Source organism: Seriola aureovittata, chromosome 7 (assembly GCF_021018895.1).
Source record: "Seriola aureovittata isolate HTS-2021-v1 ecotype China chromosome 7, ASM2101889v1, whole genome shotgun sequence".
Lineage (NCBI taxonomy): Eukaryota > Metazoa > Chordata > Actinopteri > Carangiformes > Carangidae > Seriola > Seriola aureovittata.
This window is the reverse complement of record NC_079370.1, coordinates 15,952,087-15,976,947: the sequence shown is the minus strand read 5'-3', so window position 1 is coordinate 15,976,947 and position 24,861 is coordinate 15,952,087. Positions and strand designations below refer to the sequence as shown.

At 38.6% G+C, this 24,861-nt stretch overlaps 4 protein-coding genes across 4 annotated transcripts; 1 reads left to right on the top strand and 3 right to left on the bottom strand.

The window, feature by feature from the left end:
- Positions 1 to 1,734: 1,734 nt before the first annotated feature.
- LOC130171863 (chemerin-like receptor 1) lies at positions 1,735 to 3,356 on the bottom strand. The gene is made up of 2 exons (XM_056380128.1): positions 3,277 to 3,356; positions 1,735 to 2,926 (listed from the first exon to the last, which is right to left on the bottom strand). Exon 2 carries the CDS (start codon positions 2,906 to 2,908, stop codon positions 1,922 to 1,924), a length of 987 nt encoding a protein of 328 aa, XP_056236103.1. The 5' UTR covers positions 2,909 to 2,926; positions 3,277 to 3,356; the 3' UTR covers positions 1,735 to 1,921.
- A 3,458-nt stretch (positions 3,357 to 6,814) lies between these two features.
- LOC130171860 (chemerin-like receptor 1) lies at positions 6,815 to 10,167 on the bottom strand. The gene is made up of 2 exons (XM_056380126.1): positions 10,099 to 10,167; positions 6,815 to 9,335 (listed from the first exon to the last, which is right to left on the bottom strand). Exon 2 carries the CDS (start codon positions 9,319 to 9,321, stop codon positions 8,257 to 8,259), a length of 1,065 nt encoding a protein of 354 aa, XP_056236101.1. The 5' UTR covers positions 9,322 to 9,335; positions 10,099 to 10,167; the 3' UTR covers positions 6,815 to 8,256.
- A 1,568-nt stretch (positions 10,168 to 11,735) lies between these two features.
- Positions 11,736 to 15,420, bottom strand: fpr1 (formyl peptide receptor 1). The gene is made up of 2 exons (XM_056380121.1): positions 15,341 to 15,420; positions 11,736 to 14,621 (listed from the first exon to the last, which is right to left on the bottom strand). Exon 2 carries the CDS (start codon positions 14,608 to 14,610, stop codon positions 13,477 to 13,479), a length of 1,134 nt encoding a protein of 377 aa, XP_056236096.1. The 5' UTR covers positions 14,611 to 14,621; positions 15,341 to 15,420; the 3' UTR covers positions 11,736 to 13,476.
- A 6,039-nt stretch (positions 15,421 to 21,459) lies between these two features.
- LOC130171872 (trypsin-3-like) lies at positions 21,460 to 22,794 on the top strand. The gene is made up of 5 exons (XM_056380141.1): positions 21,460 to 21,499; positions 21,660 to 21,813; positions 22,020 to 22,282; positions 22,367 to 22,503; positions 22,589 to 22,794. The coding sequence occupies exons 1-5, from the start codon at positions 21,460 to 21,462 to the stop codon at positions 22,736 to 22,738; spliced, it is 744 nt and encodes a 247-aa protein (XP_056236116.1). The 3' UTR covers positions 22,739 to 22,794.
- Positions 22,795 to 24,861: the final 2,067 nt, after the last annotated feature.

Below are 24,861 nucleotides of genomic sequence, written 5' to 3'. Positions count from 1 at the left end.
TTTTAAAAAATATTTGGTGTGAAGTTAATTTTTTAAGCCCAACCTGCATGAATACCTCAGCTACTGAGAAAGAGCCGGTGCTGTGACTTCTCATGTCTAACAATGAACCTGCTACATCATGTGGATTGAGCTCATGTTTGCTTGATGTAGGCTAGAGTGTAATTTGTCTTTGTCACTGTTTGAACCAACATCTGGACATGTATGGTATTTGCAGTATTTGACATTAATTGAGGTTTAATAAGCAGTTTTGTAGGCTGCTCCCTCTTTGTCACTGTCCACATGACACTTACAAAATGTTTACTTTGTATATCCAAGCCAAATAGATGGTAAGAAGACATCTTTGTCGAACATATTATCCTCATATTAGTATAAGATGAATTTCACAAGTCTTTACTATCTACATGTTCTTTCCTGTTTTGCACTCTTAATCAGATTTCCTATGAAATTTTGAAACACATATGACGTCCAACTGCTGTTTTTAGCTGAGAAACAATTTGTGAGTTGAGCAAGCACAGACGTTTCCCCAATTCTACTGGCAGTACTCTATTATAATTTTCATATGCAAAATTATATTGTAAAAATACATAGAAGGCCCCACAAGATTTAATGTGTTTTTTTTTTTTTTTTTTTTTTATAAACTGTCCAAATCATGTCACTACTAAAATCAAGAAATTTAAAATGAATCCAGTTAAGATTATTAGAAAAATGGACATCTTAAGCCAGGTGAACCATAAAGCTGCTACATTACAAACATAAACCAGTAAGTTCACTGTAACTTCCATGATTACTAATTAGACTAGAGCAGCCTGTCCTATCAGAAAATCCAAAAATATAAATGTTTGACAAACCAGCAGGTGAATGACTTCCTGTGATGTTACCACATGGAAAGCATCAAAGTAGCTTGATGGCATCCAGGTGCTCAGTGCACTACAAGAAATATACATTTCAGAGTGGTCAATGGAAACAATGAGAGACATGGTGTACAAGAGACTTTCAGCTAAGCATTTGGTACCACAAGTTAACCAACGATCCTGCTGCATAATGTAGAGTGAACCGATGTTTGCTTGAGGTTAAGTGTAATTGCTCTGCGTTGACTGTATGAAATGACATTTGAACATGTAGGCTACACATTTTAATGTTCCTCGTCTTCACTCTGAGTAACATTACAAGGAAGTCTGAACACCATCTATTATCAATTGAGGGTTTTATAAAATAGTAGGATATTTGCCGCAGTGTACTTGAAAGCTGGACACACAGACTATGCTGCCTCTGAAGAGAAAAGGTCTGAAGTAAAAATATATATTTTTCTAACATAACATTTTGAATTTTAGTGTAATTTCACAGATTTAGATCAACAGTATGTTCCTTTCTGTTAAGATCCTGTTTCACAATATTAGTCAGATTTCCTCTGAAATTGAGAAACACATATGAAGTGTATCTCCCTTTAGTGTGCAGAAGAGTTATCAGTTTCAAATATTTTTCATACAAAGGAAGCCACGAATGTTACAACTACAATTAATATGGGAATAAGAGTTTGAAAGTATTTTTACTCATGAATCAAGAGATTAAAATGTACATCTGTTTCAAAATAGCACATTTAATAAAAGATAAATATAAAATACATGTGAAACATATATTTCATATAGAGTATATATATATATGACATATATACATTTGAAAAAGTATCTTTATCTTACATTCAGGCCAACAAGTTATCATAAAAACTATTGTGTCCAAACTATTTCACTAATAAAATGACAAAACGAAACAAAGAAAAACACATTTATTATAAATGTTACTTAATGGAGCTCATCAGAAGAACAGGACATAACGGGAAAGCTGTTAAAAAAATGCTACATTTGTATGAAAATTATTTCCTACATACAGTTAAAGTATTTGTTTATTCATGTCGTGAGCAACCTTATACCTGAACATCAGAAACTGACTTGTCTTTACTCCGACTGGTGACCGTTAAGTTTGTGCGAGTATATGAGCGAGAAACCTCTTCCTGGAAGGCAGTCTCCAATATATTCAGGATGGATTTGTGAACTATATCCTTAAAATCTTGGCCCATGAAGACATACAGCAGTGGGTTTAGACAACTGTTGAGAAAGGCCAAGCTGGTGGTTATAGGCAGACCAATAGAGAGGACATGGCCAAATGTTTTAGAACGTGTGTGATGATCCAACTCTATGAGACGCATGATGTGAAAAGGAGCCCAGCACAAGAAAAAAGTGGTGATAACAGCAGCGATGATCTTAAAGGGGCGACTTGACTTGCTGGCCAAGGTGCGGTTCCTCCTGAGACGATGGATTATCACAGCGTAACAGGAGACAATGACAGTGAAGGGAACAACAAATCCCAGGAGGAAGTTGGTGATTGCCACGGCCTGATGTCGAATCTTTCCTGTTTCAGAATCATCAGAAAGAGCAAAGTTGGTGAAGCAGCGGATGTCGTCTTCTCTATACGTAAAAGTATCCCTGAAGACAAAGTATGGAGCACTGAGAGTCAGAGCCAGTACCCAAACACCTAGACTCACATAAGACGCCTTGCGTATATTTCTGTGGTTCTGGGCCCAGACAGGCCACACCACAGACAAACATCTGTCCACACTGATCACCACCAGGATGTAGACACTGGCAAATATGTTCAGGGAGGTTATGGTGGAATTAACTTTACACATGAAGTTGCCGAAAGGCCAGTGGAAACCCATGGCTGTGTATGTCACTGTCAGGGGGAGGAATGCTGTGAAGAGGAAATCGGCCACAGCAAGGTTGAGGAACCAAACTGTGTTAACTGTTTTCTTCATCTTGAACCCGGTCACCCAGATAACCACTCCATTCCCGAGCACACCAAGAACGAAGGCCAGGCAGTAAACAATGAGGGACATGATATGGATTTTCTCCATTCTTGTCTTGAGACCAGCCTGTGATAGAAACATGAAAAATATTTCTTATTTTTCTAAAGCTCAACCACAACAACGACAACATTTTCTGGTTCAACAGAGCATTGCTTCTGTAAACATATAGTTTATCAGATGGACAGTAGATGAACTGTGCTTCTTTAAAAACATTCGTCCACTTTTGAAATAAATCAGATGACCTTTGCCTTACAATTTGTATTGTCGTCTGTGTTGTTAAATTCCACTCATGGTGTTTTTCACAGTAGCTAATATCAACATCAGATATCGTTATAGTCTTATGTTTTGTCAACACAACCCCTTCAGATTAATCTCAAATTCATGCAAATTCAAAGGATAATATATAACAACGATACCTTTCTCAAAGTTCCTCAGTCAGATGAGGATGTAGAGCAGAAGTGACTCTGGTCAAACTCTGTCTGTTTAATAAAATCTGTGGGTCCTGAAGACTAATGTGTCAAGTCTCCACCACATTGAGGCGGGACCACATGTAACACAGCATTTCGTGAAAAAAATGCGTACAATCTTCATGCTTCTTGTAACGTACAGTCACATCTTCCACACCTCTTAATACAAGTCACACTTGTAACATCCAGTTGTACTGCAAGTCCCTAAAATAAATGAGTTTAAAGTTTGTAAGATTAGTTATGGAAAAACCAGATTCCCACTGTGCTGACCCTTGAATTGATCACTTGTAACTGAGAAAGAACCAGTGCTGTGACTTCTCATGTCTAACAATGAACCTGCTACACCATGTGGATTGAGCTCATGTTTGCTTGATGTAGGCTAGAGTGTAATTTCTCTTTGTCACTGTTTGAACCAACATCTGAAAATGTACGGTATTTGCAGTATTCGACATTACTTGAAGGGTAATAAGCAGTTTTGTACGCTGCTCCCATTTGCTACTGTCCACTTGACCCTTACAAAATGTTTACTTTGTAGATCCAAGCAAAAGAGATCTGAAGTAGGAATAAATCTTTGTTGAACATATTATCCTCATATTAGTATAAGATGAATTTCACAAGTCTCTGCTATCTACATGTTATTTCCTGTTTTGCACTCTTAATCAGATTTCCTATGAAATTTTGAAGCACATATGACGTCCAACTGCTGTTTTTAGCTGAGAAACAACTTGTGAGTTGAGCAAGCACAGATGTTTCCCAATTCTACTGGCAGTACTGTATTATACTTTTCATATGCAAAATTACATTGTAAAAATACACAGAAGGCCCTACATGATTTAGAGTGTTTTGTTCTAAACCATCCACATCATGTCACTTCTAAAATCAAGAACTAAGAAATACCATCAATTTTACACAGTTGAGAGTATTAGAACAATAAGAAGTTTTGGTCCTGGGTCTGAGAAGGGCCTGATCCTGCAGCACATTACTGGTGGTTGTGTAGTTAAATATGTGCAGCAGCTCATCTGCTGATGAATTCATATTATGAAGAAAGTTCAAATTAATAACGACTATCAATGTTGAAGTAAATCTTGTACCTACAGCTTGTTTTAGTATATGATACTAGAGAAGGAGATTCCAGACACAAGCTTATGTGAAATTATGTGATGTTAATGGGTCTGGCACAGCTGCAATAACAGTGATCATAATCATGCATGATTTAAATATTTATTATGATGAAGTTTTTAAGAACAGATTCATGTCACAATATTCACATCACCAGTCTAACATATAAAATAAGTGTGCCAATCCATTTTCATGTGAAGTTATGTTGCCTGACAGTTAAGGAGTAATGAAAACCTTAAACCAGGTGCTTCTGCTACATTACAAACATAAACCTTTTATCTCAATTCCATAGAGCAGCTTGTCCTATCAGAAAATCAAAAAATATAAATATTATATACCAAAGCAGCAGGTGAATTACTTTCTTTGATGCACTTTCAGAAAGCAACAAAATACATTGGTGGCAACGAGAGGCCTGTACTACGAAGCAAGTTCAACATATCCGGGATAACTTTTAGTTATCTGTCTTGACTGAACCTAACACTGACCGTCTTGATAACCTGTACTACCAAGCTGGTTATCAACTGGCTCAGTTAACCCTGGGTTTACCTATGCGGCTACGAGCGCGTTCATGTGAAAGAGAGGGAGTTGTTGATTATAAGCAACATCGTCTGAACCATGAATTAAGTACTTAACATTATATGAAAGAAACGCTGATACTTGCCGGTAAATTCGGTTATAGCAACGTCCAAAAATGACATTCAACAAGGTGAAATGTAAACAATATGATCACATGAATGGAATAAAAAATATTATTTCCATGTTTAAATATAGTGTCTATCGAAGTTAGACTAAAGATGTATTGTAAATAAGTATGAATTATCATTACGTTTGAGTATTTTCGCTCTTCAGTCTGATGATGAGCAAACTGTTATGAACATGAGATGCAGATAAAACAGTTCAAGTTAATGTGAGACTGTTTCTGCTGCAGAGAGAAGAGAAAAAAAGAGGAGAGAAGTAGTTGATGTCTGATGAGTCAGAGCGACTGAAATGTTCATTTATAACCATGGAAATAATTAACATTGTGAGGCTAATTTTTCTAATCAAACACATCAGAGGTTTAGTTTTTATATCCAGTTGTGGTCACAGGATCTCCTCATGTTATTCTGAGCTGCAGTGACGAAGAAGAGAGTGAAAGCATTGACACTGTCGGAAATCCTGCCGGATTAAAAAATATTTGTTCAATTAAAATTAGGCTTATAATAGTTATTATTTAGGGTATTTATTTAGCATGATAAACTCTCCGTGCATTTTTAGAAGCTTTGCTTTAAAACCATAGTGGACACATGGAAAGACTCAAACAGGAAAACTATTCCACTGATTTAAAAAAATATATATTTTATATATACTGCTCGTTATTATAGATCACTTTACTGTAAACTATTTTATCCCCGTCAGGATCCTGAAGGAATTGTGACTCAGTTATTCCAGGTATCCGATTGGTCAGTAGTTTGGCTGTTGACAGGTTTTGATCTGATCCTCTGAAGTTAACCTGCGCCGGAGCAGTTTAGGAATTCAGCGCAAGTTACCATGGTCATTTACCCCGATAATAAATTATCCTCGATAACCTCAAATCCTGCTTCGTAGTACAGCCCTTTGGTGCTCAGTTCTAATCACCAGTCAAAGATCCCAGGGTTACAACCACAAAAACGACAGAAACAATAACAAGTCCAACTAGCTTGCATGGGTAGTACCCTGCTGCAGCCACAAGTGAGCAGTATACTACATGATGAATGCAAACAGGCAACAGATCCTTTATGGGACAGAATGCTGTTACATCTGAGATCAGATGTAAGAAGGGATATCGCTTCCACTTCGTTCTAATTGATGTCTGTTTTATGGTTTAACTTGCTTGCCCTGACGGCGCGCCACTGCGGTAAAAATATTATCAAGGTTTACATCAGATGAATTGTGTGTCATAGCTAGATATAAATATTCCTCTCTGCAGGTACTTATAATTGTATGATACTAGAAAGGTAGTTTACAGGAAAAGTGTTTTATAAATCTAGTGATTGTGGTGATTATGAGATGAGCATTATGAGTGAACAAACGGTCAAGTCAGAATGAATGGTAATGACGGATAACAACAAGAATGAAATTAACATTCATCGTCAGCATTTAAAGATTCTTTATATAGTTGACCATAGAGCTTAAAAAAAAGTATCATATTACATTGTTTTCATTACAATAAAGTTTTTATAGAGAGGTATATATGGTAGGCTATTTGTTATTTAACATTGTGATGTTGAATATGTCAATATACCATATATACCTGTCACGGTGCAGGTAAGGCTGGACCCAAATGCAGCCAACACACGGGAATGAAGTGCAAAAAATGTTTATAAACGGAAGAACTTACAAAAACTGGTGAACCACAGGGGATGACAACAGGAGACATGAACAGGCAACATGAACAGATGAACCGACACAGACAAAGGGGAGCACAGAGACTATATAGACACAAGGGAGGCAAAGGTGATTGAACACAGGTGAAACACATTAGGGCGGGGGAGACATCACCAAACAGAAACAGGACCAAGACAGGAAGTAACACTGAGACACACAAGGAAACCAACTACAAAATAAAACAGGAAGTGGCTGCCATGGCAAACCATGACAATAGCAAAGTCACACAGTACATAAGTGTTATGTTATGTGTGTGTGATGAATTAATTCAAAGATAATTAACCTGCGACAATTTTCACAGCTGATTGAGCTTTTATTTCAATGTCTTTCGGTCAAAAATTACCAGCCAAATAAACAATGGGGAAATTATTGAAATTCTCAGATTACAGCACATAATAGCATGTTTAGCAAAGCATGCAGTAGAAAGTCAGCTGAGTTAGATTCTGTGGTGTTGACACACACACACACACACACACACACACACACACACACACACACACACAGACTGTCATGTACCCAATTCTGTCATTGTCACACATAACGGCATCATTGGATTGAATAGGCTGTGAGGGGGAAGTTGGGAAATGAACTTTCAATAAGCCTTTTTGTGCAGCGGTTACACAACACTATTACACTGTAGATTTAATATTCCATAAAATCTCTGTCATACATTTGTTCACAGCATACTATATTGTGCAGAATGAGGCATGACTTTGTTTTTGTCAAAATACCCTTATTACTTTGTTATTTAGGTGATGAACCAGCATTTTAATAATCAAGATATTAAAAGAAATAATGACCAATAAACAACTCATACTTGTATTGTAACTGTGTTTTCTTTGCTGTCACATAAAGGCAAGGACATGGTCATCAAAATCTGCAGTGCATGTGAAAGATGAGAACATAACAACACAAAGTTCCCTTTTTGTGGTTTTGCAAAAATATAATCATAAAGAAATGTGTATTTTGAAATAATCGCTGGGTTATTTTTTCCAGGATATTGCATTTTATTGCATTTCACCCCTTTGAGCTCTGTTATGGTGCAGATTCAAGACACTGCTGTGAGTCCTGGAGAGTCCAAGAGAGTCAACGACAGGACAGTGTCAATCTCATGTAGACATTTGTGCTGTATTATAGAAAACATCCCACTACAACCTTGTTCAGCAAAAGTTTATCACATAAAAGGCATCACATCTTATTGTACAATATTACCATCAGTCTGTTGCATCAAATTGTGTAAATACTGATGATGTAGTTAAAAGGCAGCACTCTTTGATAGACCTGATCACTTAGCCAAGAATACAGCAAAATTCACAAAAAAGGCATTAAAAGCAAAAGAAAAAAAACAACTTTATTTGATTTTCTATGTAAAGTTTCAGTATTTGTCTCTTCTTGTCTTGGATAGCCTTACACCGCAGTGCTAAGAGCTGACTTGTCATTGGTCTGACAGGTGTCTGCTGTCTTTGTGTCAGTGTGAGAGTGTGTCTCCTCTTCCTGGAAGGCAGTCTTCAATACATTCAGGATGGATTTGCGGGCTTTATCCTTAAAATCTTGGCCCATGAAGACATACAGCAGTGGGTTCAGACAACTGTTGAGAAAGGCCAAGCTGGTGGTTATAGGCAGACCAATAGAGAGGACATGGCCAAATGTTTTAGAACGCGTGTGATGATCCAACTCTATTAGACGCATGATGTGAAAAGGAGCCCAGCACAGGAAAAAAGTGGTGATAACAGCAGCGATGATCTTAAAGGGGCGACTCGACTGGCTGGCCAGGGTGCGGTTCCTCCTGAGACGATGGATTATCACAGCGTAACAGGAGACAATGACAGTGAAGGGGACAACAAATCCCAGGAGGAAGTAGGTGATTGCCATGGCCTGATAACGAAACTGTCCTGTTTCAGAATCATCAGAAAGAGCAAAGTTGGTGAAGCAGCGGGTGGTGTCATCACTATACGTAAAAGTATCCCTGAAGACAAAGTATGGAGCGCTGAGAATCAGACCCAGTACCCAAACACCTAGACTCACATAAGACGCCTTGCGTATATTTCTGTGGTTCTGGGCCCAGACAGGCCACACCACAGACACACATCTGTCCACACTGATCACCACCAGGATGTAGACACTGGCAAACATGTTCAGATAGGTTATAGTGGAATTAATTCTGCACATGAAGTTGCCGAAAGGCCAGTGGAAACCCATGGCTGTATATGTCACTGTCAGGGGGAGGAATGCTGTGAAGAGGAAGTCGGCCACAGCAAGGTTGAGGAACCAAACTATATTTACTGTTTTCTTCATCTTGAACCCGGTCACCCAGATAACCACTCCATTCCCGAGCACACCAAGAACGAAGGCGAGGCAGTAAACAATGACAGACATGATGTTGAGAGACTTTCTCAGTTGAGCATACTCGTCTGAGTAATTTCCAAATCCATTTGTGTTGTTGTGATAGAAAGGGGTAGTGTTGGTCTCCATCCTTGTCTTGAGAACTGCAATGACAAAATGATGGAACAAAATTAACTTCTTTCTTTTTGTCTAGTTTACCCATATAGTTGTCAACAGCAGTCCTTAATATTCATAATAATATTGATAATTATTCATCTAAATACATAATGTTCAGTACACTAATGAATGAATCTAAATAGCAAATTTTCAAACTGAACTGACTATACTGGATCACCTCTATTACTGACAGTATCAGCTTTGAGCAGTGGATCACCGGTGACTGACAGCACCCTTGTCTGCTCTGGTGTTATTAAGACCAGGAAAGCCAAAGAAACAAGACCTAAAATCACCTGCCTGCCTGACTGCTTTCACAAACCCTGAATCTTGTTTACCGCTGGTTTTCCAACTTGTTTATTAACTTATTATTATGGGCTATTTTAAAACTGTTAACTGCGTGTTGTGGTGGAATGAAACAATTTCTCAACAGTTAAACTCACGCATAAAATGAGAAGACAATTTGCTGGTCAAAGGTTTTAGCAAATGTATCAATTTGACAGTACCCTAACTGTGAATTCTTCTTAAAAATCATTATCAACTCAGAAAAGCATAAAAAATGAAAAAAAGAGCAAAAATATGAAATAAAGCTATAGCTTATTTAACAACTTAAAATAAATTGCTTTATTATTCATGTCCAAGGTAAGGTTTTGGTCTTGGTCTCTATAGCCAAAATTAGATGACTTTGCTGTCATATTTCCTTTAAACAACCTCACTGGATTCATCTCATGTAAACTAGGAAAGATAACATACCTTTCTCAAAGCTGTCCAGTCGGCTGAGGACAAATCTGCAGCAGAGGTCTCTCTGTTCAAACTCTGACAGGTTTATATAAACTGCTACCTAGGAAGTAGCCTTATATGTCACTGCCAAAACTGAGGCTGAACCCCAACCAGCAGAGACCGGAAAAACTCCCTCCGCCCTGAAGATTCTGCAACACACACTTACTTGGTGTTTTAACTAAGTGTTTCTTCATTGATAGCTGCATAATGCATATTTTGAAATATATTATACTCCTTGTTGCTTTGTACCAACTGTGTGACTCAACATCTGGACATTACTACATCTTTTCCTGTCCCCTCTCTTCATCTTGCCCCATATTACAAGAAAGTTGCAGCAGCATCTGTCAGTAACTGAGGGTTGCCAAGCAGTTTAATATAACAGCAGCCTGCTCTGCACTGAAGCTAGACATCCAAACTATTATCCTATTTTTATATTTATATGTATTTATTACGCAATGCAATTTCACATATCTGTGTTTTCAGCATCCCGTTTTGCACTCTCAATCAGACTACCTCATTTTGAAAGACATGTTTGCCATTGCAGAACTTATGAAAAGAGTCTGAGCATCAACCAAATGTTGACACAAACTGTAGTGGCAACAGTTTACTGTCTCTCAAACAAATCTGATAATACCATAAAACATACACCATACAATATAATGTCCCTGCATTGCAACTGTTAAATGTTTTGTTTTCTTTTGTGACACTTTGGAAGAAGACCATAGGAATTAGCTTGTTCTACTACAGCATGGTATCATTTAATTTCAAAGTTTACTTAAAGGAGCTATTTGAAAGTTTTGCTACTGCTACATAGCTAACATTAGCATTAACAGGTGTTTCCTTACCAGTCTTGCCAAGAGCTTAACAATACAAGAGGTTATAATACGCTCTCTGGGAAGTTCTACTTCTTTAGGGCAGCCTGGACGCTACAGTGGCTCAGTATCAGAAAGTGACAAGACGTCCTGGCTGGAGAGGGCTAGCTAGTTAGCATGCTAACATCAGTAGAAGAAAAAGAGTGGGACATACAAACAAAACAAGAGGATTGCTTTCCACCGCTGGAAACAGCTCTTGGTGAGTAAAGGAATGAAGTTTGATGCTGAACTTGTAACTTTTCCTCTAGACTGGTAAGTAAACAGCTGTTAATGCTAACATTGGCTATGAATAGCAGAGCTTACAAATAGCTCCTTAAAAATGTGAACTTTTTTTTTATATAACTGGAGCTATTAACTGATTAAATCTCCTTCTGGATTGTTTCTTGACTGAAACTTTCCCACAATTCATTCACAGTTCCAGTTGACTACTCTCTTTACTCGTAGCAGCAGAGCACTGTTCCGCAAATATATGTTTTAAGATCATCAACAGTAATATAAATTTTATAATGATGGAGGATTACAAAATACTTTCCTAATTCTAGTAAATTATATTGTGAAAGAATCCAGAGGAAACCAAATGTTTTTGCATGTTTATGTATGAAGCAAAATTTACACTAATATCTCACTAATAAAATAAAGACATATATCATACATTTCAGGCCTACCTACCTGAGTTAATCAGAATAGGAGGTCATGGTGTTAAAAGCTACTGATAATAACTGATTTGGGCACAACAAGCTGATTCAAAGTATTTATACATTATCACAGACAGATGATTTACCCACTTCCTGACTACATCTCATGATATGCAGCCTTAATTAGGAGAAGAACATTATGAGTGGAAAAGTGCTAAAGTCTAAATAATATTTTAATAATGGAAACAACAAAAAGAATCATAATAACAGTCATCATCATCATCATCATTTATGGACTCTTAAAACTAGTAATGATAGGGCTACAACAAAACAAAAAAAGACAAAAAGTGGATTATCATTTACATTGTTTACATTGTTTAGAATTTTTCATAGAGAGATTCATATTATGTCACATATGGCACATAAAGCAAAGCAATGCAGTACATAGAATAAGTTTGCCATACCATTTCTTTCCATTCAATTACTGAATTAACAGATAATTTGCCTGTATAAATACTGATAATGGATTGCCTCTTAAATGTGAGTGTTGTGAGGTGGTTTGCTTTATCTACCATGATAGTAACCTGAAATGATACATTTAAATTTGCAGATTATAGCACAACATGCATGTACTCAGGGTGGTAGTCAAAGACATACCCCCCCCCCCCCAAAAAAAAAAACAATTAATAAAACATCAAACTAAGCTTTACAATGGAAGTTAACAATAAAAGGAATCTTATAGTGAGTCATATATTTAGTAATTAGACTCACATTAGCCTGCCTTTATGCTGAATAACATGTTTATCAAAGCATGCAGTCGACATGTAGCAGTCAAAAGTCAGCTCAGTTTCAGTGTTATGGTGTTGCCAGACACACATGTACACACATAATGACATCAGTGGGTTGAATGTGGAGTGTAGATTTAGTATGCATTGAAATCTCTTTCATACACTAGCTTACAGCTTATTATGTTGTACATAAAAATAGGCATGATGTTCTTTGTCAAAATACCCTTATTAGTAATCTAGGTGATGTTCCTGCATTTTTAATGTATGTCACGTGTATGTGTATGTGTATGTGTATGTGTATGTGTATGTGTATGTGTATGTATAGTAATCAACAACTGGATTATGAGACAGGTGAGAAAGTTCCCCCTTGACAACCAAATGTCTTGCTTGCATTGCACAAATTCAACTATAATACACATTTTGAGATTATGACAGGTGGGTCTTGTCAAAAAAAGTGGCACATTACATATTTACTAGGTTTAGCATGGTATTGAGTGCAGCTAACAACAAAATTGCACTATGAAGAAGCACCACTCGCACTCAAAAAATAAATGTACATACTTGCTTTATATGTTATTCAGTCTGGGCATTTTGTTTGTGTGTATTTATGTGTGTATGCAGGTTGCTTTAGGTATGAACAGTATGTAATGTGCATTCTGTTTTCTTTCTTTGTTTAAATCACTTTAAAAACTTTGAAAAGTCTGATTTTGATATGTGCTACAGTATATAAATAAATGTTATTATTCAATACATTTCACTTTTCCAAACACTTTATTTATATGTTGATCTACAACTTACTGCAGAATATCACTGAGTCAGTTCTACAATGACGCAGATCTCTCTCTCTCTTTTTTTATTTTTTATAACTGAAAGGTCATAAAACTCATATCATCAAATTATAACAGGTGAAATGTTCCAGTCTCAGATTACGTAGATATTGTTTGGAGGATCCGTTATTAAACAACAAAAAGAGCTAAAAAAAAATGTTATATGTTATATACAGTTACATTTGCTATGTACAGTTACAGTATTTGTTTATTCATATCATGGACAAGCTTATACCTCGGCATCAGAAACTGACTTCTCTTTACTCCGACTGGTGACCATTGAGTTTGTGTAAGTATAAGAGCGAGAAACCTCTTCCTGGAAGGCAGTCTCCAATACATTCAAGATGGATTTGCGGACTTTATCCTTAAAATCTTGGCCCATGAACACGTACAGCAGTGGGTTCAGACAACTGTTGAGAAAGGCCAAGCTGGTGGCTATAGGGATGCCGATAACAGTGACATGGGTTAATATTTCATTTGAATGATTTGCCGTGTGATTAACCATCTCAATTAGAACCATGATGTGATAAGGAGCCCAGCACAGGAAAAAAGTGGTGATAACGGCAGCGATGATCTTAAAGGGGCGACTCGACTGGCTGGACAGGGTGCGGTTCCTCCTGAGACGATGGATTATCACAGCATAAGAGGAAACAATGACAGTGAAGGGGACAACAAATCCCAGGAGGAAGCGGGTGATGGTCATGGCCTGATGACGGAAATGTCGCAGCTCAATCACAGATGGTGTTTCATAATCGTCAGAGAGACCATAGTTGGTGAAGCAGTTGATGACGTCTTCACTATATGGTGAAGTGTCCTTGAAGACGAAGTACGGAGCGCTTAGAATCAGAGCCAGTACCCAAACACCTAGACTCACATAAGACGCCTTGCGCACGCTTCGGTGGTTCTGGGCCCAGACGGGTGACACCACAGACACACATCTGTCCACACTGATCACCACCAGGATGTAGACACTGGCAAACATGTTCAGAAAACTTATGGTACTGTTCAGTTTGCACATGAAGTTACCAAAAGGCCAGTGGAAATCCATGACTGTGTACGTCACACTCAGGGGGAGGAATGCTGTGAAGAGGAAGTCGGCCACAGCAAGGTTGAGGAACCAAACTGTGTTAACTGTTTTCTTCATCTTGAACCCGGTCACCCAGATAACCACTCCATTCCCGAGCACACCAAGAACGAAGGCCAGGCAGTAAACAATGACAGACATGATGTTGAGAGACTTTCTCAGCTCAGCATGCTCACTGTAGTCATATTCTTCGTCGTCGTCATACAAAGAGCCATTACTTCCAGTGACATCTGATGTATTCATGATATAGAAGAGGGTAGTGGTCATTACCTCCATCATTGTCTTAGAACCTGCAACAAAAACAAAAAGTTAACCTCAAGATCAAAAACAGTTGATAATAATACACAAGATAAATGTTTTCCTGTGTTATTTAAATTAAAAGGTTATGATAGTCAATCCACTCTTTAGTATGTCTTATTTCGTGTCTGTTCATCAAAAAGGCCCAGAGAGGATGCTGATCACAGAGGCATGACTTATACTTGGAAGTCCTGCTGCTTCACAACCTTTTCCTGAACCACAGTAGACATTAAGCCAAGTCTTAATGACAGTTTGCAGACTGTGTCCTAACTGTCTCTGCTAGAGGCATAATAATAAGTCTTAAAAGACAAAGGAGAAAAAAAAGAGCTCTCTCTTTCCAACTAATCGAAATCTACATCAACGCGTAAAACTGGAGCAGAATTTGACGAGCAAAAAAATGTCCTTTTACTTTTTTGCAAAGTTATGATCAGCCTAACCACAGAAAATTGAATCACTCTATTGCATAGAAGCAGCTGTGGGTTACCGTAGACATACAGGCTTAATTGACATATTTACCGTATCTGAACAGTTAATTGCCCATAAAGACCTTTGTCGAGTCAAACAGCAGCAAACTGCCTGAAATGAAGCCGTTCAAACACCAGACACAGATGTTTATCAGGGCATGCTATACAAAGATGATGCTTATCGTCTTCTTAACAATCTAATGTGATGCACTGAGCGGAGGTTTCTAAGAATAACGGAGATGCGTTACCTTTCGAAAAGCTCCAGTCCGATGAGGATGTGTCCACTACAAAGGCAGCTCTGGATAACTCCAACTACTCCGAGGAAACTGTGGAGGTCCGATCCCAGACTCCTTAAATGTGTGACGTCATCGCTCACATCAAGGCGGGACCTCAGACAGCACGTAGGGTACTTTGAAGACCATTAAACTTTTTCTGTTGCACTCCAATATTAAAGCCTACTTGTAAAAATAATAACAATAATAATAATTAAGCTTTTTTTTTTTAAGAAAACACAAGTCTGACTTGACATTAATGTACACAGAGCAGAATATGTTCAGTCTAAGTAACACACAGACGTTCAGTTTACTCCTTCACTACAGCAAATCTCATCTGCAAGAACTTTTTCTGCTGATAATCTGAAGTGTGATGCAGAATTTGTTGCTACAACACGTTTGGTCTCTTCCAATGCATCAAGCCTTTTATCCTCTGAGAAACTCCAAGAGTGGAAAAAACAGGTATTGACCCAGCAACACAATGTGATGGCTCTCTGGCTCTGCTTGTGTCTTGTGTCTCCCTTCAGGTCCTGGTATAGGTGGAGTTCACAGGAGTGCAACTGGGTGCGCCTGGCTAATCCATCCAGATTGCATTTAGGATCAGCCTACCCCCCCTTTTCTGTCTCTCTCACTCCATCGCTGGACCTCCCCCTTGCACTGCATGCTCTTTTTTGTTTGGCTTGGATGTACTTCTCTTTATTTTACTCCATACACCACTACCATGTCATACATACACTCACTAACACTACTATCTGACCATTTCACACATTTAGTTAATCTATTCTCTGTTCATTCATGTAAATAAATATGATTCTTTTCCTAAGAGCAGGGTCATGACAAACTGGTGAAGTTCACACAGTTATACTGGGAAGAACAAGCAATCAAATGGAAACAGAATATACTAACCAAATATTGGGACGGTCAGTCAGTAGTGTTAGTGAGAGGATATATGGAAGGGTAGTGTTGTATGGTGAATAATAAAGAGAAAAGAGAAAGAGAAAAATAAAGAGAAGTAAAATAAACCAAACAAAAGAAACCACAGGGTACAAGGGGGAGATCCAGCGATGGAGTGAGAGACAGAAAATGGGCATAGCTGATTCTAAATGCAATGTGGATGGACAGAACACAAGCAGCAGCCAAGGACAAGACACAACTCTACAGGCCAAATCACATTAAATTGTGAGTTGTTGCGATGACTACCTGAGAAAGAGTAGAGCTGTGACTTCTCATGTCCACCAATGTGTAATGTGTCTGTCTGTCTGTCTGCCTGTCTGTCTATCCATCTGATTGTCAGCATCCTGTTTTAGACTTTCTTTTGGCATTTCAAAGCACATTTGAAGTGCAAGTGCTATCTTTGACCTCTTACAGAAAGTTCATACTGAAGAATTAGGAAACAAGTGGGAAATTTAAAAAAGCAAAAACATGACTAAATATACAAACTGAATTTTTACCTTTGCAGCTTTTAGGTATTTTCTGTAGTTTAGTGAATCTACAAAGTTTCAAAAAAGGAATTTCTATGGTATGGGAAAGAACAGGACTAGCAGGCCTAAACCCAAAGGGAATATATATATATTTACATATACCCTGAAACAAATCTAAACTGTAATTCCCAGTAATTGTATCTCTGGCACATTCCTGCTGTTTTTTCGATCACAGTCAAGTGCTCATATTCCTAAGACTGTAATTTATCCCAAGATCTTGTGAGATATATCACGTGGATTGTGTAATAAAAATATCTACTTAAACAATTAAAGAATCAGCAGATATCTGCAGGAAGAGACAGTAACAGAAGAAATATCATAATAAGAACAATATGGACATGGGGGATTTTTGGCTGGAGAGAGTGATAGTCAGTCTCATCTCCCCAGAGTAGAGCCCTACCTTTCAGTGGGGAAGAAATGTTTCATCTGAGTTTGACTTCATGGTCATACTGTATTTCCTCCCACATGGTTCCTCTTCACTCTTGCCTCCCACAACCCACACATTTGTGCATTGTGTGAATTGCATGTATGTTTTTTTTGGGCATAACTTTCTACGGAGAAAATGAAGAAGTAGCTGTTTCCTTCACATGTATCGTGTGTTTCTTCACATTTTTTGAGTAAAAACACTGATGTTACAGCCACTAAAGAATAATTCTTATGACATGATCCATTTTGACATCCAGGTACAGAATTTCGATAAGGAAACTTTATTAAACAGGAACAGATGTTGCAAAGAACAGATGTTGTAAAGACCTGGCCAAAATGTTATATCTTATATTTACATAAATGTCAGTTTATAGTACACGTTTAGCAAATTTGCTGTCACTTGATTAATTTTATTCAAATTCGATGAATTTCGACATTCACAGTATAAACACCTTGATCAATCTAGGCAAACATCTGCTAAAATGATCCAAACTTGCAAAATTTTGTGAAATTGACCCCAATTTTTTACATCAAAATGGTCATGTCTGCATTTTTGCTTTCAATTACAAGTATTTGTAATGTTGGAAGAGGACATAAACAGATTTCTCAGGTCACAATGATTATAATAATAATAAAAAAAAATCAGACAAAGAAGCATCTCAGTCATTGATGGTCTAACTTGTGAAATACAATGAGACTCAAAGACTGGTGCTGATCACATTTGAACAGTGTGAACTGCTCGAACCTGCCCAACCCAAGAACCGAGCCCCCTGCTAATGTACACACACACCACACAGGAACCTCATCCTGCCAAGAGTCCAGATGTGAGGGGGAGGAAGAAAGGAAAGGGAGAGGGGGAAGAGAGAGAGGGAGAGAGTGAAGGAATGAGAGACACTACATGACTGTGTATGTGTCTGTGTACACAGCCTCTGCATGAGTTCAGAGCAACACCCGTATTTGAGTGTGTAGGTTGGAGAACTTTTTTTTTTTGTAGGATACATAAATATTCAGCATTTGAAAAACTTCCCCGCTGAGAGATCTTTAAGACCAGGACCAAAACCAATTCACTCTAACTACAGGAAACTGTTTACAATAACCTGACCCAGTTCACTTCTTCTTCACTCCTAAAAACTACAGTGTACTGTTCAGCTCCATTTGTAATACTAAATGACATGCCAGTTTTAGCTAAAGTCTAGACAGTATGACTAGGCCTACTTTGTTTAATTTGGTCATGATCCTCTGTTGCAATGCATCTACCAGTTTTCATTTCTGCACTAAAATGTGTTTTTTTAAAAAAACAACAAAAAACTTTTGTTGCAGAGTCTTGTAACAGAACTTGAAGGCAGAGCATTTTGCTGCTGTCTGTAGGGGATATTAATAGCTAACCCAAGGCTATAGTTTGAGGGAAGCCTTCTGAGCCCAGGGCTTGCCAGAGTTCTTGATTTACCAACCAAACATGCAATTATGTGTGTGCCACACAAATACCAATTTGGGTGTGTAAAACAACGAGTGGAGGTTTAAAGGGAATTTAGTTTTAGCGGTGGGTGACAAATGCAATTGGAGTTTGGGGGTTTATTATTCACTACAGCAGCTGGGAATGTCGGGGAATCACCTGAAAGGCACAAGTAAAATGTATGTATGTCGGTGTGTGTCTTTGTGTGTGGTGCAGTGAAGTACTAATGACATACTCCAGCTCTGAGCGTCACTGTAATACACCCAGTAGTTTTCGTTGCTGTTGAGTGCAAAACACTGAGCTCACAGCATTTCCAAATCCACAGCTCCATTTGCAGGGGGCCAGGGTGAAACGGTGGAATGCAATCTGTTGTGCTGAAAATTCTCCACTGCAATAACGCTGTCATACAGACACAAATAGTGGGAATCCGCTGCAGCGCTGAAACCTCAAAGGTTTGTTGATCTTGTTGCGGTGCTGACTGGAAATCAAACCCTCTGTCTCACGGTTGTGGAGAGGTCAGGAATTTTGTTTTTCGAGTCAAAACCGGTGCCAACGCCTTCCGTTCGTATGGCTCAGCGACGTTTTTTTCCATGAAATACACCACACACAGGGAAAAAAAGCTGAACCTCAATAACTTAAACCACTTCCTTACATTCGTCCCTGCTTTCAACCGCAATGGCTGGTCCCTCTCGGCTGACCTAAGGGATATGAATAATCATCTTGGGCTCTGTCTGACAGCAAACAAGCCTGGCAATGCATAAGTCATTTAGATCTTTGACACAGTGCTCTCTCTGTCTGCTGGAGGGTATTTTGAGGGTACAGTGGAAAGGGATCAGGGGAACCAGAAATGGTTAAACATGCAGGGAATGCCAGATGGCGAAATAAATGGAAGTTTTCATCCTTTCCATATATTCTAACTACGGGTTAGGGTGGCAAACACTGGAAAAAAAAAAATCAATGTGGTGCTGGAAATTATTGAAGGTCAATGGTACTTTTAGATTGCAGACACAGCAGCGAGGTTTTTTCTCTTGTTCCTTAATTCATCCAACTGATCACATCCCGAATGCTGTTTTGCAGCTGTGCAGTTTAACAGAAATCTGGGTGTCACATGTGGCAGAGACATTTCCACCTCTGAGCGATTACCTCTGGGACTCTTTACATTTGTTGCACATTTTTGGTAATTTAGTTTTCTCTCATAAATACCACTGGAGGTTGCTTTAATGTCCTGTACGGTGTCATGCGTTTTGTTGTAAATGTAATGAAAATGTAACTGTATACTGAAATGTAGTCAGAACAAGAAAAAAAACTCCCAACAAGCTCACAACAGTGAAGACAGCAATGCAAACTGACATGTTTTTATCTTTACAGACAGAAGGTTTTGTAGCAGGCTGTGCCAAGTTGTTGCAGTTGTTACAGTTAAAGAATACAAGCAATGATATGCAGGTTGGAAAAGGAATGAAGCTGACGGTGTGTGTGCCACACAGTAATGGGGGGGGGGGTTACTTGCCTGTGCTGGATGGGAATGCGTTATATTTTAGTCTAAGTGTATAATCATAGGGTTTGGGTAAATGCACCCTCACATTTAGATGTTTTCCTGTCTGGTGCTGATAAACACCTATGCTCATACATGCGTAACGGAGCCTGGTGCCTCCCTAGTACGTCTCCATTCTAAAACATTGACTCAGCAATGATATGCAGTTCTGCAATGTTGTAGCAAGTTGCAGTGAAAGGGCTGAATTTCTTCAGATATTTCTACCCAAACCACAGTGAGAGCGGTACACAGACCACATTGAATTTCAAAACTGGATAGCAAGATGAAACTGTCACACAGAGTTGTTATTTAAAACATTTTTTTTTCTTTGAACATTTTTAAAGTGTGTGTCTGACTCCTAAACTTACAGAAGTGTATAAAAAAAATAGAAATAATGCCAATAAACATGTGTTATGTGTTAATAACCATTAACTGAAATAAGCCTAGGAGGAAGTAAATGCTTTCAGTATTAACAAGTGTCACTTCACTGATAACTGAAACTGCTGACACTGTACCGTTTCCTGACCATATCGTTCAAAACCTTCATATCACATGTTGCAACACACGTTCCAGTCAGTAGCTTGCTGATAAGTGGACATCCTATCTTACAAAACGGTAAAAAAAAGTGTTCTTTCTGTGGGAAAAATGCACAATTTTACTCCTACCTAAGATGATTACACCCACATACTCAACATCCTCAAATGTGAAGCTCACTTTTTAGCTCATTTGAAGGCAGCACACATGCCACATCTGGTATGTGATTGTATAATAAAACTACTGCAAAAAGACATTGACAAAGAGTTTCAGCTTACAAAGAACTGTGATCTTAAATCCATAGAGAAATTACTCAAAAGCTCCTGGAATCACTCTATCAGAGAAAAAAATCATAAAAAAAGCAAACACAAACAATGTGTACTGACTGAGAGCATATTAACAGAGGGAAATTCCAAATTTCAGCGTTTTTAATTCAAATCGTCCTCTTGATCAAGCTATTTCCCCGAATTATTTTCACAGTATTGAACTACAGTGCTTTTCCGTCTTAAATACTGTACATTAAACCACCGGGGAAATGTAACACATGCTTAGTGTTTGAGGTGTAACTCTGACGATAGAAGACCTTGAGAAAAAGGAGATAAGAGGACTAAAATACCTGAAACTAAAAGGCTCAGGGTACATTAATCTGCCGGCCAAACAGACAGAAGACATGAGGCTTTTCCTTCTTCTGACTCTCTTCGGAGGGGCAGGTATAGTATGGAACTGAAAGAGACTGTAAAATGTCTAATTCAGGTGGCAGCAGAGAATCACATGTTAATAAGATTATTGATTAAAAAAAAAGAATGAACGATGCCAATTCATTGATAATACAATTTTCTCTGTGTTTGTTACTCTTTTATTCATTTATAGCTGCCCTGGAGGAAGATGACAAGATTGTTGGAGGGTATGAGTGCCCGAAAAACTCTGTGCCCTACCAAGTGTCCCTCTTCACTGGGTATAACTTCTGCGGTGGGACTCTTCTGTCTGATGAGTGGGTGCTCTCTGCAGCACACTGCAAACCAAAGTGAGAAGGATGATAACCAATCTCTTTTTACAGCATGCAAACTAAAACTCTAGCAGCTGCCTAACACAGAGGGATTTACATATATTGTGCTTATATTAGGTTGTTTTCATTATTTTGTGTGACTGTGAATCTCCCTTGAAGCTGGGTCTTGGGGTGGGGGCATCAGTGGAGCTAACTGACCCTCAGGATGTGTTTAATTCTTTCAGGTCAAATATAGAAGTTAGGCTGGGAGAGCACAACATCTGGGAACAGGAGGGGACCGAGCAGTACATTATGTCTGCCAAGTTTATCCGCCACCCCGACTACAATTCCCGCACGCAAGACAGTGATATCATGCTTATCAAACTGAGTCGCCCTGCCACTCTGAACAGCTTTGTGCGCCCTGCAACTCTTCCCACAAAGTGTGCCAATGACGGGACAATGTGCAAGATCTCTGGATGGGGCAGTCTTCGTGCCAGCAATGATGGCTGTGAGTTAAAAGGCTGAATATAGTAATAGTTCCATGTTATATTTACACAAAAGAACATTCATGGATTTTCTTTTTGTCTTCCAGCGAGGTACCCTGATAAGTTGCAGTGCCTGGATGCCCCTCTCCTGAGTGATGACACATGCTTTAATGCATATCCTTTCCAAATCACTGAGAACATGATCTGTGCTGGCTACCTGGAGGGAGGGAAGGACTCCTGTCAGGTAATATAGTGATCATGGCTAATGTAACACAAAACAGATGTGTTTGCATATATCAGTGAAGATAACCTCATCTTATTATCCTAAGGGGGACTCTGGGGGTCCCATGATGTGTGACGGTGTGCTCCAGGGAGTGGTGTCTTGGGGACATGGTTGTGCCCTGAGAAAGAAGCCCGGGGTGTACACAAAGGTTTGCAATTACACCTCCTGGATCAAGAACACAATGGCATCTGGCTGAGCAGCAAAGATATTAAAGACTTCATATGTGTCTATGAGATGCACTGTGTGTGCAGTGTGGTTTATACAGGTCTATTAGTGTGTGGTTAGAATGAGTATGTCTATAATGGCATCTGTGTGAAGAGAAACACCTTGCCTTTCTCATGACATCTTCCCACACACACACACACACACACACACACACACACACACACACACACACACACACACACACACACACACACACACACACACACACACACACACACAGACAGTGGTGACTAATATTACAAGAATAGTGTTATAGGAAGTTTTAGACAGTAAACTGACAGACAGGTGTTTTCCCCAACAAGTCTCTAAAACAAGTCATATGTGTGTTTGAAAAGCCGCGTTTGTCACTGGCATAATTCATAGCTTTGCATGATTCTAAATCAAAACGGCAAGTATCTAAGAATGTAATATACAGTACTGTCCAGCTGCCTCGCAGATATTTGGCTGTACAAACTCTGACTCAGAATGACTTCACAGTGATTGAGCAGACACGTTTCTTGCTCGAGGATGCCTCAGTTGAACGCAGAACAGTTAAGGAACAAACCTGACATTTACAGTCCGTCAACAGTAAATCACCAAGGCCAGAAAATGTTGCTACACTGCTCTCTGTGGGTTGAAACTGCAAAGCATGTTTCACACTCTGGCCACACTCCATAATCAGTGAGTACAGAGCACTGTGACAAATATGGTATTTAGCCAGTTGACTGTTCAGAAACTTTTTTATTTGTAGTTCAATAAAATTACATGAGTTACTACACAAGTCTTGGTTCAACCTGATTATTAATGTTAGTGCAGTTTGTGTTTGAGTAAAATGGATAATGTAGGTGAACATTTATTGGGCTCTTAGAGAAGTAATTATACCTTATGTCCTGAATCTTTTCAGCAGGGCACTGCTCTCTAACATCTGTGTGAAAATCAAACAGCATCAGGTGCAACTATGAGAATCCTCATAAAATCCCAAAATGATTTAAGTGGATTTTGGTTGCTTGGGTGTGGCAGAGAGAGGAGGAGTGAATCACCAGGCATTTGCTTGACCACCGAATGAAGACATGAGGCCTAACTAGGTTTCTGAGGACTCATAGCCTATGTACAAAAAATAGCTCTCTTTGCTAAGAAGCATGCTGCATGCTGCACATTTCTTATTTTTTGAAAACATGGCCTTGGATAGGATGTTGATTCTGGCAACACAGATGTCTGTGTTTTGAATCTTACAGAATTCCACAAACCACATTTACGAGAAACTTATACATTATGGCTCGATGGTAAAAAAAGAGTCCTTATCCGTCCACAGTGTCTTTTACTGTACATGCACCTGATGTGACCACAGATTTATGCTGCTGAACCCTCAGAGTCTGCAGTCATTTGCCACCGACAAGTCAGAACAAACCAGGAGTGTCACAAGACCTTTTCAAATAAATAAAAATGACTTACTGAACATTAACTAAATAATAATAAAATAGGGTTAAGGTAAGTTAGGGTTAGATAAATAATAAAAAAAAACATTTAATAATGATGAATTAAAAATAATGAACACAACAAACAATTAACACACAACATTAACAGACATGGGATTCTCATCAAGCACCATAACAGGATGCTGCACCTACAAGATTTATAAATAAGATAATAATATAATGAGATATTAATATAAGGTAATAATATAATAAGGGACCTACAAGATCATCAACAGCACAATGTTGAAAAGCACATTTAACATACAGATCTCATGGAGAAACTCCTACATATAATAACAAGCCACTTCATCGTCCCCTAAAACACTGGCCCAGCCTCCTGACATGACATCAGCTGCCTGGTGGCTTCTATTTGGGTCTGACATGAAGCGTGTTGACGGCTCACGCCAGCTCCTGTGGCTAAGGGTGTGGACCCTCATGAGCAGATTTCCATGTAAAGAAACTCTACAGGGATGTAATCACGGTTAAGTCGGGACAGTGGCAGCAACTCAGAAAACCATGTGGGACAGCTTTTGTCTTTTTGAAGTCAAAGATTAGTGGCAAAGAAACAGAGACAAGACTTCCTTTTACTCTGTTACACCGGCTTTGACTCCTTCACTATGCTTCACAAAGACCCAACCCC

What these genes read in the sequence shown, in the direction of transcription:
- fpr1 (XM_056380121.1), bottom strand. Translation starts at nt 14,610, where the DNA reads ATGATGGAGGTAATGACCACTACCCTCTTCTATATCATGAATACATCA.
- LOC130171872 (XM_056380141.1), top strand. Translation starts at nt 21,460, where the DNA reads ATGAGGCTTTTCCTTCTTCTGACTCTCTTCGGAGGGGCAG. An exon ending in GACTCTCTTCGGAGGGGCAG is followed by an intron (nt 21,500 to 21,659) that starts GTATAGTATGGA and finishes ATTCATTTATAG; the next exon opens with CTGCCCTGGAGGAAGATGAC. An exon ending in GCAGCACACTGCAAACCAAA is followed by an intron (nt 21,814 to 22,019) that starts GTGAGAAGGATG and finishes TAATTCTTTCAG; the next exon opens with GTCAAATATAGAAGTTAGGC.
- LOC130171860 (XM_056380126.1), bottom strand. Translation starts at nt 9,321, where the DNA reads ATGGAGACCAACACTACCCCTTTCTATCACAACAACACAAATGGATTT.
- LOC130171863 (XM_056380128.1), bottom strand. Translation starts at nt 2,908, where the DNA reads ATGGAGAAAATCCATATCATGTCCCTCATTGTTTACTGCCTGGCCTTC.